The sequence below is a fragment of the Phoca vitulina genome, unplaced genomic scaffold (genome assembly GCF_004348235.1).
Source record: "Phoca vitulina isolate PV1807 unplaced genomic scaffold, GSC_HSeal_1.0 scaffold31, whole genome shotgun sequence".
NCBI classification, from domain to species: domain Eukaryota; kingdom Metazoa; phylum Chordata; class Mammalia; order Carnivora; family Phocidae; genus Phoca; species Phoca vitulina.
Genome location: NW_022589734.1, coordinates 5,653,189 through 5,670,270, shown reverse-complemented (window position 1 = coordinate 5,670,270; position 17,082 = coordinate 5,653,189). Strand labels below are relative to the sequence as shown.

The 17,082-nt window shown below is 44.7% G+C and overlaps 1 protein-coding gene across 1 annotated transcript in view; it reads right to left on the bottom strand.

Annotated features, from left to right (window-relative positions):
* CDYL (chromodomain Y like) overlaps nucleotides 1-17,082 on the bottom strand; it is a 70,630-nt gene that overhangs the window by 15,162 nt on the left and 38,386 nt on the right. Inside the window, exons 2-3 of the mRNA XM_032424999.1 lie at nucleotides 3,381-3,637; nucleotides 1,888-2,060 (exon numbers count right to left, since the gene is read on the bottom strand). Of these exons, the coding sequence (XP_032280890.1) occupies nucleotides 1,888-2,060; nucleotides 3,381-3,637 (430 nt within the window). The remainder of the gene's footprint in view (nucleotides 1-1,887; nucleotides 2,061-3,380; nucleotides 3,638-17,082) is intronic.

The window sequence follows — 17,082 nt, the reverse complement described above, 5'->3', positions numbered from 1 at the left end:
GAGCCAGAACGCAGAAGGCCCAGGCAGATGAATCTGATTCTCTATTACAGCAGAGCTCCCCCAAATCACAGTATTATGTGTAAAGTCAGTGTGAGCTTACAGAAAATCTACAAAGTCACTGCCCGAGGCACAATAGTTTGTATTTACAGAATGAAAATTAAACCCACGTAATTCATCCTGAAAGGATGGGACGGGTTAACAATCAGGAATACCTACATGTTGTCTTAGAGGTGCTGACTGTCAAGTAATTGTGTGTATTGATCAAGCACTTTAATTTGAAATTGAGTAATAAGATGGTCTTACCCAGTAAACTACGAGTTTGAAATTATTTAGGAAACCAGAGACAATACTTAATTAAAACAGATTATAAAATTTCAGTGTTTTTGAAAAAACAATGATCATATGATAACCTAAAAAAGGAACCTCTTGTATGCGTGCATACCTCTGTGTACAGTGACAAAATATATTAATTTTGAAAATTGTTATAAATGTTATAAAAGGCCAAGGCAATGCCCTGAAACCCCAAGGTATGGGGTTCCAGGACTCTGATGGGCTGATTAGGGCAGCAACCCATCAGAACCATCTTGGGGAAGTCTGTCAGAGAGATGCCCTGCCTCACTCTGCACCACCAACAGAGAACTTCCACTAATCCCAACGTGCATCTTTAAGGATGGTTTGGGGGACCAGGAAGCCCTGTGCCCCAAGATCGGGGCATAGGGTCTCAGACACGAAAAGCCCAATAACCATCCAAAGAAGCTCAACTTCAACTCTCCAGGTATGTGGGGATTTGGAGAAGATCCAACCAAGTTTACTTTGCACGTCTGTGCATCTTAAGTTCCCGTCCTCCTGTACCTCACCAAGACAAACGCATATACAAGGGGTTTTTAGGGGTCACTCAGGGATATGTTATTTTAGGGAGGTGGGAAGGGCAGTACAATAGTCTTCCTGGTTGGTGACTGGGTTTCATTCACTTCAAATTAATTTCTGAATAATTAGATCTTTTGAAATTATACTTACAGTGATTAGCATGAGAAGTGAGGAATACGGAAACAGAATATGTCCCTGGGTATGCTTACAGCAGAGTTAGGTGATTCTGGGGAAGCTTTTTGCAATGTTATGATGTAACAGTGGAAAATCCCCAAACAGAAGAAATGGAAATCTCTAAAGTCACACTGTTAAATGGAAAAGGCAAGTTGCAAAAGAACACACAGTATAATTCCATTTATTTAACAGAACTAAAAATAAATCTATATTATCTCTAATATGTATGGAATGAATATTTGACAGTGTTTAGAAAAAGGCTGGGAACACATAAATGAATGGTGGGTCCCTGGGGGAGGGGAGCATGTGAGAGAAAGGGAACTCTTACTTTTCACTCTACATGATCGAGTTTTATGGGTAGTTGGAACTCGGGATGAACTTGAACAAGAATGTGTACGACTTGTACTAAAACAAACTTTTCATGTGATGTTATGGAACCAGCTTGTCATAAAGCCTAGCCAATTTCTTTCAGAGTCAAGCAAATGGTAAGTTATTATGTGAAAGAGAATGCATCTTTATGTAAGGGCTGAAGACAGAACATGCTCATAGTACAAATAATGGAAACTCTGGCTATATGCTATTGTCCACGCTAATCATTAGAACATTCCCTGAGTACTCACTGGGTTTGAGCCAGCCCTGAAATCAGTTATTTGCTCAAGGCAAGTAGTAATTTATGCCAGGCCCACAGAAAAGACAGATGATTTAATTAATTTTGATACTAGTGTCTCTCAGTGGAAGGAGACATGCGTTTTTCTCACGGCTTGCCCGAGCCTGTTCTCCCAGGGATGGATACACTCAAACCAGGACACTCAAACCAACCATTAAAAAAACACCATTTATGCATACCTGATAGCTTCCGCCATTTTAGTGCTTTCTCTTTTTCTGTCATCTGTTAAACGCCGGATAAAATAAATAAAGTCGAGACCGCAGCAGAAGACGCTGCCCACTGCGCTGAGCAGCACGAGTTTGCTATCGTCGGCAGCAGCTGTGCTCAGGGCACTCTGGACTTCTTTCATTACCTGGAAGTCACCAGAAGGGAAAGTGGCAAAGAGTATTTCTGATACGGAATCCTAAAAGCATTTTGTTCCTGGATAATCTGGACCCAGAGAAAGTGCAGAAGCCGGATACCGTTCCCTTTGTCTACCACAATTTAAATAATTCACAAACTTCTTTTCTATAACCAGAGATTGGGAATGCTGGGGACAGTGTAAGTTACGTAACTAATTATGAACAGAGTATAATTAGAAAGACACGTAAATCTGAGTTACCTTAATATTCTAATCGTTGGGACTTTCAGTAGATGAGGCAAGTTACACAGGATATCCACTTGGCATTTCTACAGTTTGGACAGCAGGTGGCACATTCAACCAGTTGAAAGAAACTAGGGTTCCCTGCCTTTTTTTTTTTTTTTTCCCTTTTAACACCAGCCTACCACACGTGGGACAGAAACCCCAGAAGTTTAGTGCATGAGTATATTAAGCATAGGCACATTAGCACGGAGTCGTTTTAGAAGGGCATAAGACCACTGAAAATGATCTCTATAGAGAAGCATTTACAGATAACCAATGAAGGGACTCTGCAGTTTAAAAATGTACCGGGGACCAGCCCTGAACTGGTTTGTCATGTGACCTTGGCCAGACATACAAACTTTGTGTAGTTTGTTTTTCTTGTCTGGAAAAAAACTTGACTGAGCTGCTCACAAGTGGAAAACAATGGCCAGAACGTAGAATCTTACGAAGGCACAGCGCGGGTTCCAGTACTTCCCATCTTGGGTAGTTTAGAGTTTGTTTCTGAACCTCTGCAAGCACCTATCTCCCGGGATCCCTGAACGCCAGCTTTGCCTGGTACTCCCGGCAACGAACACGTGCCAGGTCCCTGCAGCGGGAACGAGGTTCCACGACGATGCTGAAGACCCGTAGCAACGATGTAACACCCTCTGAAGGGCCTGGGACCCCGGCCGTTTTAATCTTGTTTGAACAAAGCTAAAGAAAAGCATGTGCCCACATGCACTTCATATGCGAGTCTGGGCCCGCAGGCTGAGAGCTGGTGACCTGGAGGTGGTCGCTCCCCCTGCCCAGCACAGCCCCACCCCGGGGCACCGAGGCGGACCCCCAGGCGCGCCCGGCCCCAGCTGCACTGGCACGAGCACGTAGGCGCAGTGCGGTACGGAGCAAGCCCGCCCAGCCTCACCCCTGCTTCCTACCTTCTGGTGGAGCTGCGCAACCGCCCAGAAGGCGAGTTAGAAAGGGCCCAAAGAGCACCGATTCGGCAAAGCAGGCCCCGGATACAAGGGCGTGGAGAAACATGAAGCACAAATCAGCTCAAGGAACGTCTCTCACCTCTGGGTTTAGTGAGTTATTCTCTGATGATTTTGTTGACAACAAGATGTGGGTGAAGCCATCCTGCTTCCTGACGACAATATCTCTGTATCTGTAGGCACTTTCTGTTTGCCTCACACTGAAACGCAACCGCTTGTCAAAAGGCTGGTCTCTTCTGTCGTCAATAAATTTCCTTTTCCCGGCTGTCACTCCTGTAACAGATGTCTGTATGTTGGTTGTTCCACTGGCTGTTAATGCATCCATAAACGGAGACGAACCTGCCGAGAGTTTGAAATCACAGTGGTCTGTGATGTCCAGCTACTAATTCCCTCCCCGGCGTCGTCTCTGAATTGGGTAAAAGCGATTACGAACCCACGACTTCATGTATTAAAAGCGAGGCTGTTAAAAAGTCTACTTTTATTTTTTAAAAAGATTTTAGTTATTCATTTGAGAGAGACAGAGACAGCACAAGAGCACAAGCAGGGGGAGGGGCAGAGGGAGAGGCAGAGGGAGAAGCAGGCTCCCCACTGAGCAGGGATCACAATGCGGGGCTCGATCCCAGGACCCCAGCAACACGACCTGAGCCAAAGGCAGATGCTTAACCGACTGAGCCACCCAGGTGCCCCTAAAAAGTCTGCTTTTAAAGGCATTTGTTTTCCTTCAAAGTCTGACAAGGAAATCATCCTCTTGCTTCTCTTGCCTAAAAGTACTTGCTGAAAAGAAGCTACAAAATTTGAGACCTCTCAAGAATGGGATTAAAAGAGAATGGGTCTCACGAAGCGTACCTATTCCAGGCTTGAGAAGTTGAAGGAAAAAAGGAAATTGGTTCAAGAAAATATTATTATTCGAGCCAAAGCCATTCAGTTGAAATTTTTTTTTCTGAATGCAAGATCGGTGTGTATGGACACGCCACGTGGCCACCTGTTTCTGCTGGTCCACAGGTGGTGGTGCTGTGGCCGCCACGGCAGACCACACCCCCTTGGGGGGCACTCAAGCCTCTCAGGAGTTCTTTCTTCTGATGCCTTGGGATGTGACTGCTCTCTGCCCACTGCTCCCAGTTCCACATTTTCCAACAGCCTTCTAAGTACAATTTCAAGACAATGCTCTTTTCTGCCACATAAAGTGTTCTGCTAATTTTCCCTCCTATGTCAGTTCTCAGCATCAATGTGGTTGCTGCGTCTTGAACACATGGTCTCCTGATCTTAATATTTCTTATAATAAAGGCAAGAAATTCATTTAATGCTTTCCTAGAGTTATCAAGTTACATCAGAGTAAGAATTCAAGTATTAATGAATAATTATAGTCCTATTCATACGAACTGAGTATTATCTCACCTGGTAATGAATATATAGAGCTTTCGGGTAGGAGAAGAAAGGGAAAGAAATGTAAGAAAACTGGTTCAAGCTTTACTAATAAAATTAGCAGAGGTTCTTGGAGGGTCAGAAATATTTCCTCCACAGTTAAAGAATATAAGCCAAGGCCACCAGGAAACACTCAGGAATGGACATCTAGAGAAGTCAAATAATCTCCTTCGTAAAACAACAGGACTTTCATTCAATTGGTAGAAATACTTCAGAGGTTTAAAAAAAAAAAAATTCAATTTTTTGAAATTTTGGAAGAGGCTATAGCCTCTACTATGTGCAATATGGTTCAAGAATCTACAAATGTAAAAAGATCTATGGTAAGAGGCCTCCCACCACCTTTGCTCTCCATCTGCCCAGGACCCTCACCCTCCAGTTAGCTACCGAGTATGGTTTGCCAGGATCCTTCTACAGTGTCTTGATGTATACACAAGCAAGTAAGAATAAAAAGATTTCCACCCTCCTTTAAAAAACACAAGTGGTAGTTCACTAGACATAGTATTTTGTCCTATCTTGCTTTTATCATTTGACAGTATCTCAGAACTTGTCTTGGTGGGTCAGTTTCCTTGTTCTTTTCTAAGGCTGCATACCAGTGCACTGAATGGATGTTCTATAATCCATTTTACCGATCCACACTGCAATAAATGCTAATATTACCTTGGCCTCTGTCATTCCAGTGCTGGCAAGTATTTCCAATTGAAAGAGCATTTGATAGGCTGCTGTTACCAGGAACACAGGGTATCCTGAATCTGAGGAGGCTAGCAAGGATCCTTTTTCTTTAACTTTCAACCTCTCCTCCATCAGAACCTTCCCCATCTGTGTTCTCTCTGTCCACAATCTTCAACACACTCCACTGCAGCTAGAGGCAACATGACCAGATGACTTCTTGGGTAACAGGGAAATGGATCACAGATGACCCTGAAACCATTAAGCCTGGGTGCCCAGGAGCTGGGGCACCACAGGGGAGTCTCACGTAGCTGGGGGAGGAGAACAGAAACTTCATTTTATCCACAGCTATTATTCAGGTGTAGATGCCCCAGAGATCAGAAGTGGGGACCGGAGAAGTCAGGGTGGAGATGAGTACTTGGGAGCTGGTGCCTGGAAACGATGGCTGAATCGAGAAGCAGGAGCTCCAAAGGGAAGAGCGAGGAGCTGGAGGGCCACGTGCAGGGCCAGGAGGTAGCGGGGAAGCAGAAAGGCAGTAAGAGGCTCCCCTCATAGGAAGGGGAAGATGCTGTGGCCATGAGGACCTGTCAACAGTGGCATATGCCGCAGAGAGGTGGAGGAGAAAGGAGGCGAGGCAACGGAGGGGAGGTTAGAAGCCATTAATAAACTCGGGCAAGCAGTGTCACTGCAGTGCTAAGGGTAAAAAAGCCAGACTGCAGGATACAGTGAAAAACAGATAAAAGTTGTTAAATAAAAAAGCATGCCTGTTCAAATCAAGACTCTGTTAACATGCTGTTTTAAGGAGCACAGAACTACAACTGCCAGGTGAGAGGATGCTGATCTCGAGGAGGGGACGGCTGACAACGCTGACTTCCCTGCCTAAAAAGAGACTGCATGGGAGCCATCCTGCGCAGAGGCAAGCCGAAGGCCGCCTGACTCGGAGGCGAGGGTGATGGGACAAAAGCAAAGTGAGTGGGGACGGGCTGGAGGCTGCAGCGTGCCCAGGAAGGGGCGGTTCTGGCAGACAACACAGGCCAGTGTGCTCGGAACAACAGGTGAGAGGGTCTGGATTTTTAAGAGTTACTAACCCCGAACTGAATTAATTGGCACTGTATCAGAATGTAGTGAGAAGGACCCAGCAACACAGGGGAAGGGCTGTTGAGGGCCAGGTAGCTGTTTTCGGCCAGGACAAAGTCTGCTGACTTTGGATTGGCCCTTTTTCCCCCTGAACTGCTCTTGCTTCTCTCAGTCTCTTTTGTTTCCCTGTTTAAAAGGCACGCATTCCTTAACCCTACAGGCAGATTTCCTGGGGGCTTCTTTCCACAGAAGCAGGATTTCTAGGCTATGGGGTCCATGCTGCCTTTGTATGTGAGCTTCACAATAAGCCCATTTTCTTTTCTTGGAGGCAACAGGTCCTATGGAGCTATCCGTGGTTCTGCAAATGTGGAAATGGACTGATGCTGGCTCATGCTGACCAGGCTTGTTGAACCTGGCCTTCACCTCCTTGTTAAAACTGCACTGGCTCACTGGGGCCATCATGGTCCCTGCTGATCGCAGGCCCTGTGATCTTGCCGGTGCCTCAACGACCACACCCACCCCAGCAGGACTCCTGGGACCCTCTGTTCTTTCCCTCTGGGGCCATGTAACATCGAACTGTGCCCTATGTGGGTAGAGAAGTGTTCACAGCAGGGCTGAGTCTTGGAATCGGACTGCCAGCATGAGCTGGGTCCTGAACCGCCCCCCCCCGAGCCCCTCCCCCACTGTCATCTGTGTCCCTCAGCCCCTCACTCATGACAACCCAGCCATGGCGGTCTTTCACCCATTCCGGCTTCGTGCTCACCTCAACGCCTTTGTACTTGCTGCTCCCTCTGCCTAGAATGTCCTTGTCCTACAGCCTCAAACGGCTGGTTCCTCCTGCTCGTCTGGACGGCAGCTTGAGCATCGCGTCCACAGACGAGCCTCTATGGAGTGCCCCTCTAATGTGGGCCCCTCTCAGCTCCACTCACGTTGCCCCCGTTTGTCTTCCTCACAGCCCTCCTCACCAAAGGTATTTCTTCCTCATTTGATTTTTGATTCATGGTGTATATGTTGTTGCCCTACTCCACTGAGCTCCGTGACAGCAGGGTCCCTGTCTGTCTCCTTTGCTAATGTACCCTCAGGGCTTGGAACACTCAGTATTCACTGAAGAAATGAATGGAAGGGACCTTCAGGTCCCATCAGCCCGGCTCCCTCCACGCAGGGATGAGAAGTTAAGTGGTCTGCCCAACGTCACACGGCTCATCACCTGGTGCCAATCCGGGGACAGCAAGCAGTACGCTTTAGAGCAGAATCAACTGCTAATGACCAACCTAAAAGGTAAACACCGAGATTCGGGGAAAAATGCCCTCCACACGTGAACTGTGTGAAAATTTACTGTGACTCCCTAGAGCAAAAGCTCTGATGACAAAGTGGAGCAAATGTTCTCAGTGAGCTGACCGTTCCTTCAGGACCTGATTCAGAGACTACTAAATGCCTTCCTAGGATTTACTGGCAGAAAAGCCAGCGAGGAACAAACCCATTTTAGTGCCTCTCCTAATAAATGGTATTCTTTCAACATGCTTGAGAGCAAAAAGGATCCCCTCAAACATGTGTTTGTTAACCTGTTAGAATTCACTGCTTCAAAAAGCATGTCTCTCTAAAAATGAAATGTGCCTTCTGCTTCCAAACCTAAAGAAACAGTAGCTGCATTTCTAGCAAGAAGGAGAAAACTGGAAGAAAAAAAAAAAATCTATCCAACAACTGTTTCAGATGCTGGACAACAGGCAGGGCAGGACCACGTTACCAGCATGAAGGGGACCAAGCATGGTGAGCCCAACAACGTCCCAGGCTTTCTGCCTGGAGGTCATTTCCACACTGTAGGTACAGGCAAGGGACACCACGACAGCCCAGCAAAAGTCCTAAAATCAGGAGGAGCTCAGGAGGCTCTAATTTGTGGGGTGGGGTACTGAAAAGGAGGGAGCTCCACAGAAAGTTCCAGAACTGCCTAGGGATCCTCTTGAGTCTTTCTTGAACACCAATCTGAATATGCACGAGGTGAAACTCCACAAGGTTTGGCAGACAACAACTTTTGAGGAAAAAATTACCTATAAGCCATATAATTGCCAAAGTGCACGTGGGGCTGGGAGTTGTCACCAGCCAGAATGGAGAGACTTCACTGAACACCCGGGACACTGGGTTGAGACCCCGGAACAGGCACACATCAGTAGAACTAATCTAGCTCTAGAACAAAGGATACTCTAGAACTACACTAACAACACTTAAAAATAAGCCTTGAAAGGATCAAACTGATCTGCAAGTTAACAACTGGCTGTCAGAGCAAAACTAACACTTTTAAAAGTGTACAAAACCAGCGCCCCAAAATGTAAAAGTCCCAACATTTAGCAGCCAAAAAATTACAGACATGCAAAGCAGAAAAATCGGACCTATGATTAAGATTAAATCATTTAATAGAGATCTAAAAATGAGAGGCGATGGAGTAACAGAAAAGGACATTTCCAAGTTATAAATCACCTCAGTGTGCTCAAGAATTTAAATGACAACATGAACATATGAATTTCACTGGTATGTTTAACAGATTAGATGCTACACAAGAAAAGATCAGAGAACTTGAGACCTATCACCAGATTCTATCCAAAATAAAGCACACAGAGAAAAAAGAAAAACCAAACAGTAGAACCCAAGTGCCCCTAGGATGACATCAAACAATCCAGCATAATTTGAGTCCAAGAAATGGTGTGTGCATGTGTGTAAAAAACATTTGCAGAAATCATGGCTCAAAGTTTTCCATATCTGGGGCACCTGGGTGGCTCAGTCGTCAAGCGTCTGCCTTCGGCTCAGGTCATGATCCCAGGGTCCTGGGATCGAGCCTCGCATCGGGCTCCCTACTCAGCGGGAAGCCTGCTTCTCCCTCTCCCACTCCCCTTGCTTGTGTTCCCTCTCTCGCTGTGTCTCTGTCAAATAAATAAATAAAATCTAAAAAAAAAAAAAAAGTTTTCCATATCTGATGAAAACCAGAAGCTTACAGACCCAAGAAGCTTAACAAATACCAACCAGGATAAACACAAAGAAAACAAAAGTAAGGCACATCATAATCAACCTGCAAAAGCTAGTGATAAAGAGAAAATCTTCAAAGTAGAGAGAGAGAAAAAGACCTACAGGTAGAACAACATAACAACCACTGCATATTTATCTTTGAAAGTAGAGAAGACCGTGGAAAAGGCATGGCATCTTTAAAGTGCAGGAAGCAGGGGCGCGTGGGTGGCTCAGTGGGTTAGGTATCTGCCTTCGGCTCAGGTCATGATCTCAGGGTCCTGGGATCGAGCCCCGCCTCGGGCTCTCTGCTCAGCGGGGAGTCTGCTTCTCCTTCACCCTCTGCCCCTCCCCACCACTCATGCTCTCTCTCTCAAATAAAATCTTAAAAAAAAAAAAGTGCAGGAAGTAAAAAATAGCATATAGCACACATGCAGCGTATTTGTCCTCAGAAACAGAGGAGAAATAAAAACTTTTCCAGACGAAAGCAGAGAAAATTGGTAGCCAGCAGACCTGCACTACAAGAAATGCTAAAGGAAGTTTTTGAAGGAAAATGAGAGCTGACAGAAGCTTGGACGTACACAGAAGAATGCAGAGCACCAGCAGTGGTAAACATATGGGGAAAAGTGAACTTGCACAGACTGTAGCTAGGTCTAATTAACTATAAGTAGGAGGCAATAACTGGCCTCCTCACAAAACCACACCAAACTAACCAGAGTGAGTAAAAACCACTCTGTGTGCACTACATAAATATGTGACGGTATCCTCAAGAAATCGACCACTTTCTGGAAAAATATGAATTCTCAAGACTGATCTCGGACACAACAGAAACAAAGAGAAAGAATAACTGAGGAAAGATAAAAAGTAAGGTTGAAGAACTGCCCCCAAAAGCGCTTTGGGGCTGGGCACGGCAGGAGCCGTGGACTACAGAGGAAAACGGCTTCAAAGTTCCGAGAGAAGGAGGAAATCTACCAAATTCATTTTGTGAAGAAGAGAATTTAGCTCTGATGTCAGGACTCGACACTGATAACACAAAACAAAACCACAGGCCAATTTTACTTATGACTTGTGACACCACAGTGCCATTTTATTAACACCAAATATTACAAAGCTATCTATCTCGATTTTAATTCTAACAGACTTCCAATTGCAACCTCAGTGGCTAAGATTTGGCTGGAAGACAAGCTAAGAAATTTTTGAAGAGAATGAGTGAAATGCACCTTGATAATTATATATTTATAGCTATTAAGGGCATGGTTTTAGCGTAGAAGATGACCAACTAGATTTAACCTAGGACTAGTTCCTATGATGATGACAATCTACAGCATTACAGATAAATAGAAGTCGGTAAGGATCATTCAATAAGTGGTAATGAAAAATCAAGTAGTTAATTTTCTTAAAACAGTCTATGTCTTTACTCAAAATAAAACACAGACACACGCAAGAGATGGCACAGAAAAATTCATTTGAAGGAATAAAAACACCAGAACACAAAAAATTGATCTCACAAATAAAAAATGAAACGATCTTTTCTACCTACGGATTAGGAAACCTTTTTTTTTTTTTTTTTTAAGATTTTATTTATTTGAGAGAGTGAGGAAGAGAGAGAGAGAACACTAGGGGAGGAGGGCAGAGGGAGAGGGAGAAACAAGCTCCCCGTGGAGCAGGGAGTCCAATGTGGGACTCCATCCGGGACCCTGGGATCATGACCTGAGCCGAAGGCAGACACTTAACTGACTGAGCCACCCAGGCGCCCTAGGAAACCTTTTTAAATATGGCAGTTAGATCAGGACTGGTGAAGAGCACACATACATAAATGGATACACTTCTGGAGAGCAATTTTTATAAGGTGTGTCCACCAACCTCTGCCCTTGTAATTCCACTTTTAGAATTCTACTTCTAACAAAAGAAAAAGAAATTAGATGAGGGCATGTTTTCACATACAAAAAGCTATTCAAATAACTTTATTTTTAAAATGGAAAAACTGTAAAGAGCCCTAACTTTAATAGTAAGGAAATGGTTCAATGACCAACGACACACATCCATCCGCCTGACACATCATGGGGATGTTCATGAAGATTGTTAACATCCAGGTCCATAAGTGTGTTACAGTAGCTACCATTTACATTATATGTTACATATGCCAAGCTTTTGACATAAATCTGATTTAAATCCATCGGGGGACACCTGAAAGTGGGGCTGCATCTGCAGATCTGTCTCTCAAGCTTGTGTTCTTTTACTTTGTTACTCCCAAGATTATATAGCACAGAAATGAAAATGAAAGATATCAAAAGGTATAAGTAGTGTAATCAACAATGTTTACATGTGAGTTTATTAGAAATGCAGATTCGTGAAAATGTTAGTAATGGCTCTTTCTTGGTGAAAGAGATACAGGTGATTTTTATATTCTTGGTGTTTTGTAAATTTCTACAATATACTACTGATGTCAGGGGAAGGACTACTTGAAAACAGACTATAGCAACCAAAATCCAGACAAACATTTCTGGGATATTATTTTTAAATAGGTAAAGATTTGTTGGTATTTCTCTAAGTATATTATAGTTTAGGGTTGTTTAATCCAAAGTTCGTAAATGTAGTATATTGTTAAGGCAGTTATGGGTCTGAGCTGCAGGAAAGTTCAAAACCAGCTGTTACTTTCTTTAGTTTAAAGTTACAGAGCAAGCATTACAGAGTCTATAGAATTATTAACCCTCCTTTACAGAGTTTAACATTTCAAAACATTGTCCTCCACATCTTCTAGACCTAATCCTATTTAGCCATACAAATGCCTACCACTTATGCAGATTATATAATCTGCAAACTGAAATCATTAACAGAAAACTTTTCCAATGAACGTGGAAGTAAAAAGGAGGCTTTAAACATCAGTATCCCTTTTATCCATAACATGTTAAATGAATGAAGACTTTATAAATAATTATAAAAGTCTCTTTGCTCCAATTCCTTCAAATACAGGCCCCTGTCTGTAGGGAATCTCTGGGTCTAAGGCCATATATGCTTATTCTGAGCTGTCTTCATAAAAGACAGTAATGTATGGTCAGGGTTGCTATAATGCTTTGCTCCAACATGACTGATCTATTAGGAACAATTCTGAGCATACTGCAAATTTCACCTTCTGTTTATGCCTGATTTTGTCTGGAGACAGCTGAATGTACGACTACAACTCAGGTGACTCTACTTGGGCAGGAACACACAAAACACACACTTCCACCAGCCACCCCTGCTTTCTGTGTGCTTTCAAGATGTCCCTTCCACTGCCTCACAGTAACCCTTCCTGCGTCCACTTCCAACAGCAAACTGCATGTCTCTTTCATGATAAAGTGCCATATTTATTGCAGTATTTATGTTTTTCTTAACCATTTCATATGTCCAACTGTAGTACCACTTTTATTAGGGTCCTTCCTTATTTTTAAACATGCCAGTGACACAGTTTTTGAGTGCTGGGCTCCTATCCATTTCCCACCTAAGCCTGGTGGTGTTTAGTGCATGATTTTGCATAGTGTGGTAATTTTCAAGAATGCATATGTTGCATTAAGCAGAACTGGCTGTAAGTTTTCTTTCTGCTGCTCAGTATCAAAGTCATTCTTTTTGCCTCAGTCGAGAAAGAATTTATTCACAGTCACGTTTTAGACCTGGCCTTAAAAATAAAGCCATCTAACTAACGATTTGCTTCAAGTGGCCATACATAAACCAACAAGCAACTGCTCAATGGGGAATGAGGATGGAAATGCGTACGATCAAACTCCACATTCAGAGATCTTTGGTCTTCATTAGTCCAATCCTTCCTGGAAGAACTTCCTATGCCACGCAGGGGCTCCACCCAAACGCTACTACTGTTGTCCCCACCCCACCAGAGTGGGCTTCCACAGCAAAGGGCCCCAAGGTTTCCAGAGCTGAAGGGAGATCCTCCAACTGGAGAGAGCAAAGTGTTGTGTGTTTGTGTTCCAAAGCCCGTAAGTGCGCTCAGCTTTCTCTGTGTGATCCATTCCTTTGTTCTCAACAGCAGGTTGCTCCCAAATCTCTATCTCTACCCACAAATCCGTCTTTAGAGCTCCACGTTCACTTTCAAGCTAGTTACATCCCTTTTTGTTTCAAAGAGCAATACCCACCACCACAATCCTCCCCAGGAGACCTGTGTTTAAGGGCGATGGTACCTGAAAGGCCATCCCAGCCACCCTTGATGTGAGGAGGAGCTCCTCCCCTCCTCTTCAGATCACATTGCTGGCCACAGCCACATCTTTCTTGTCCCAGGTCAGTTAGGGGGGACATCTAGTCCCCACTTGTCACTCTGCAGGAGGGTTAGGAGAGTGCAAATGGTCTTTAGAATCTGTCAACACTTGTTTTCCTGTGACTCGAAGCCTACCTAGACTCTCCCTGGTAGGTCCCTCAGGATTAGCCCACAGGACAGGTCCCCTACCACTGGTAAGATGTGCCTGACGACCACCTGCAGCTCTGGATTTGGGATTCAGAGATCAAGTGCAAGCTCACTTTTACATCACCACTGAGGTCCCTGAATGCTGTGCTTGGGGATGCTTTATTTTTGAACAGTGTGTTAGGACAAACCCTAACTTAGAAATGTAAATTAGCCACTTAAGACATGGAGCCTCTTCATCATACACATTTAATGTAATCAAATTGAAATATAAGAATCGTTATCATTAAGAGTAAGTCTGGGGGCGCCTGGATGGCTCATTGGTTAAGCATCTGACTCTTGATTTCAGCTCAGGTCATGATCTCAGGGTTGTGGGATCGAGCCCTGTGATGGGCTCTGCTTTGTCCTCTTCCTCTGCCCCTCCCCCAGCTTGTGCTCTCTCTCTCTCTCTCAAATAAAATCTTAAAAAAAAGAGAGAATAAGTCAGTTCAATTCCTTTTTTTTTTTTAAGATTTTATTTATTTATTTGTCAGAGAGAGAGAGAGCACAAGCAGGGGGAGCAGCAGAGGGAGAGGGAGAAGCAGGCTCCCGCTGAACAGGGAGCCCGATGGGGGACTCGATCCCAGGACTCTGGGATCATGACCTGAGCTGAAGGCAGATGTTTAACTGACAGAGCCACCCAGGTGCCCCAAGTCTGTCCAGTTTCTACTGCACAAACACATCTCCCCTGTCCTGTCCATTCCCAATGTCTGGCTAGGCTGTGGATGCACCAGATTCCCTGCCTCCCCGGCGCCCAGCCCCGACCATGTATTCTAGTCATTACGTACTGCTGCTCCAGCCTCTGGACCCCGACAGATAGTACAAGTAGCACAGCAAACGGGAGGGAAGGCCAGACTATCCTTGGTGACCACCACCACACTTTCCACAAATGTGCTGGAAACCACAGCAATGTTCTGCCAGATGAGCTACTTGCCCAGGCCAGGCGAAACTGCCAGAGTCATTCCACGATCCTAATGCCTGAGGCAGGTGCCTTCCTATTCCAGCACTCGCAGCGATTGTCGTCCACGCTGGGTCTAGATGAGAAGGCCCTTTTCTCCTAACCATTTCAGTATGGCTACCCTACACCTAGACTGTTTATCAGCTCTGGGTTTCTTTGTCGAGGGGTGGACAGGTGGGTGGGTGCTGTATGACCTTCCCCTGTTCTACACAACAGTGCTTTGCAAGCTCTGGGACACAAAATCCATTTCGTGGATACCGATCAGTATTCATGTACTTAGAAAAGACTAAGAGGCACCAGAGACCGTGGCCTAGCAGCACCCAGGCCAGCAGATGACAGGTATGTCTTACTGCGGCTGTCCTGGAGAAGTTTGGGAAGGCTGCTCAGACTGCTGAGCACCGTGCAAGCAGGAACCATCCAGAGAGAAAGCTTGGGCAGTGCTTCTGTGCATGGCCCTCACAAGGGGTCCCCCTGACGGCCCCAACCGGGCCGCGGTGTCGCCTGTTGAACCCTCTGGCACTTGTCACACTGGGCTGTGAGTAGCCGACTTCCCTGAGGAGGACACCTCTGTGCCTGGACCCCAGCATGGCACGTGACTCCTGGGTAGCATCTGATAAATGAATAAATCTGGGATCCAAGCACCCACCAATCTGATCTGCATGCTTCTGCTTTCTCAACAGCGTCACCAAGGTCTCCCCTCCCTGGCGTCATGTCTTCCCTCACTTGGCAATGGGAAGAAGGGACAGATGCATTATCACCGTGCACCCTCACATTGTTTGTTAACGCCTCCTCAGCCCTGCCCCTGCGTTGCTCTGTTGATTCGCCTGGTTTTCATAGTGATTATTCTGTATCCTGACCACTCCATCAGCCTCACTGCTCCCTGGCTTCTAGTTTTGCGACCGGACGCTAGCCACGGCCAACTCTTATGGCCACAATGGCTTTCCTCAAACCTTTTTATTGAGTATTTGCCCCATAAGACAAGAACCAAAAAACCCTCAAACTTAAAACTTATCAGGTCAATAATTAAGGTTTTCCGTAAGTTGGGGCTCTTTTGCATCTCTGACATTATCTCCTAAGAATTAATCAGGCACTCTGCTCCGGGTTCCAGGCACAAGCATTTGCATCCCAGCTATTTAGTATGAGCGAGGGCCACGCTAGCTGGCCGAGCGGGTTCCAAAACTTTGTACTGAGAGGCTACTGGCACAGTATTAGCACTCAGAAATACTCCGAACAACTCATTCTCTAAAGAGCAAAAGAATACTTAAGAATGGAGGCTGCATAAAAGGCATTTTAGCCCGTGAGGCATACAAATTATTTCCTTGAAACTACTAAATAACTCACAAATGCTAGAAATATACTCAAAGCAGATGAAGGGAAAACCATGAAATGAATTAGTTAAAAAAGCTGAGAGTACACAGAATTAGGAAGCATTCTGAAAATCAACAGAAAAAAGAACATAAGCTGTGGTTTCAATTAAAATCATCCTGTGTAATAAATTAACTTTCAGAAAGAACCAACCTAAAAATATTAGGTATGAAAAAGCAATGTGGAGACTTAAAAAGAAAAATACTATTTTGAGATAAAAAGTAGCAACTGATGAGACTATGTAACTTTAAATAACCTAGAGTTAATGCCAGTTTTCTATATGAGATCAGCCTGATTAAACCAAAGAATTACGAACCAGGATATACACAACAATATAGTCTTTGATATGGGAATTACAATGTTTTGCCATTGGTAGCAGGGGTTCTCATCAGGACTAGGCAGTAGAATCATGAGGCAGGTTTTTACAAAATGCTCCCTGGGCCACATTCCCAGCTCCCCGGGGCTCCTGGGAGTGGAGCACTGGCGCCTTCCCCGTGCGATGCTGACGCACGCTGAGGGCTGAGGACCACGGCTGTAGGTAAGTGGGTTTGGTGTCTTCCACTGATGTAGCACACTTGGGGTCTAACAGGACATTCGGGGCAACCCAAAAGGAAACGCCTAAGTCAGAAGACAGAGACCAGATTAGCAGTAACATTTCCTCCAAATCAGAGGAAGGGTCATTAAGGTCCAAGTAATTGAAACAAATGAGAAAATGGGAAAAAAGAAAAATAATATTTGATTCTTAGAAGAAGTAGAGAACACTGGAAAGAACAGATGGAGATGCTAAAACAGATTAAAGAGGGGCATTAGGAAATGTATAGAAACTCAAAATACTCAAAGATATTCAATGTGACTGGTTTTTCTCCAATAACAAAT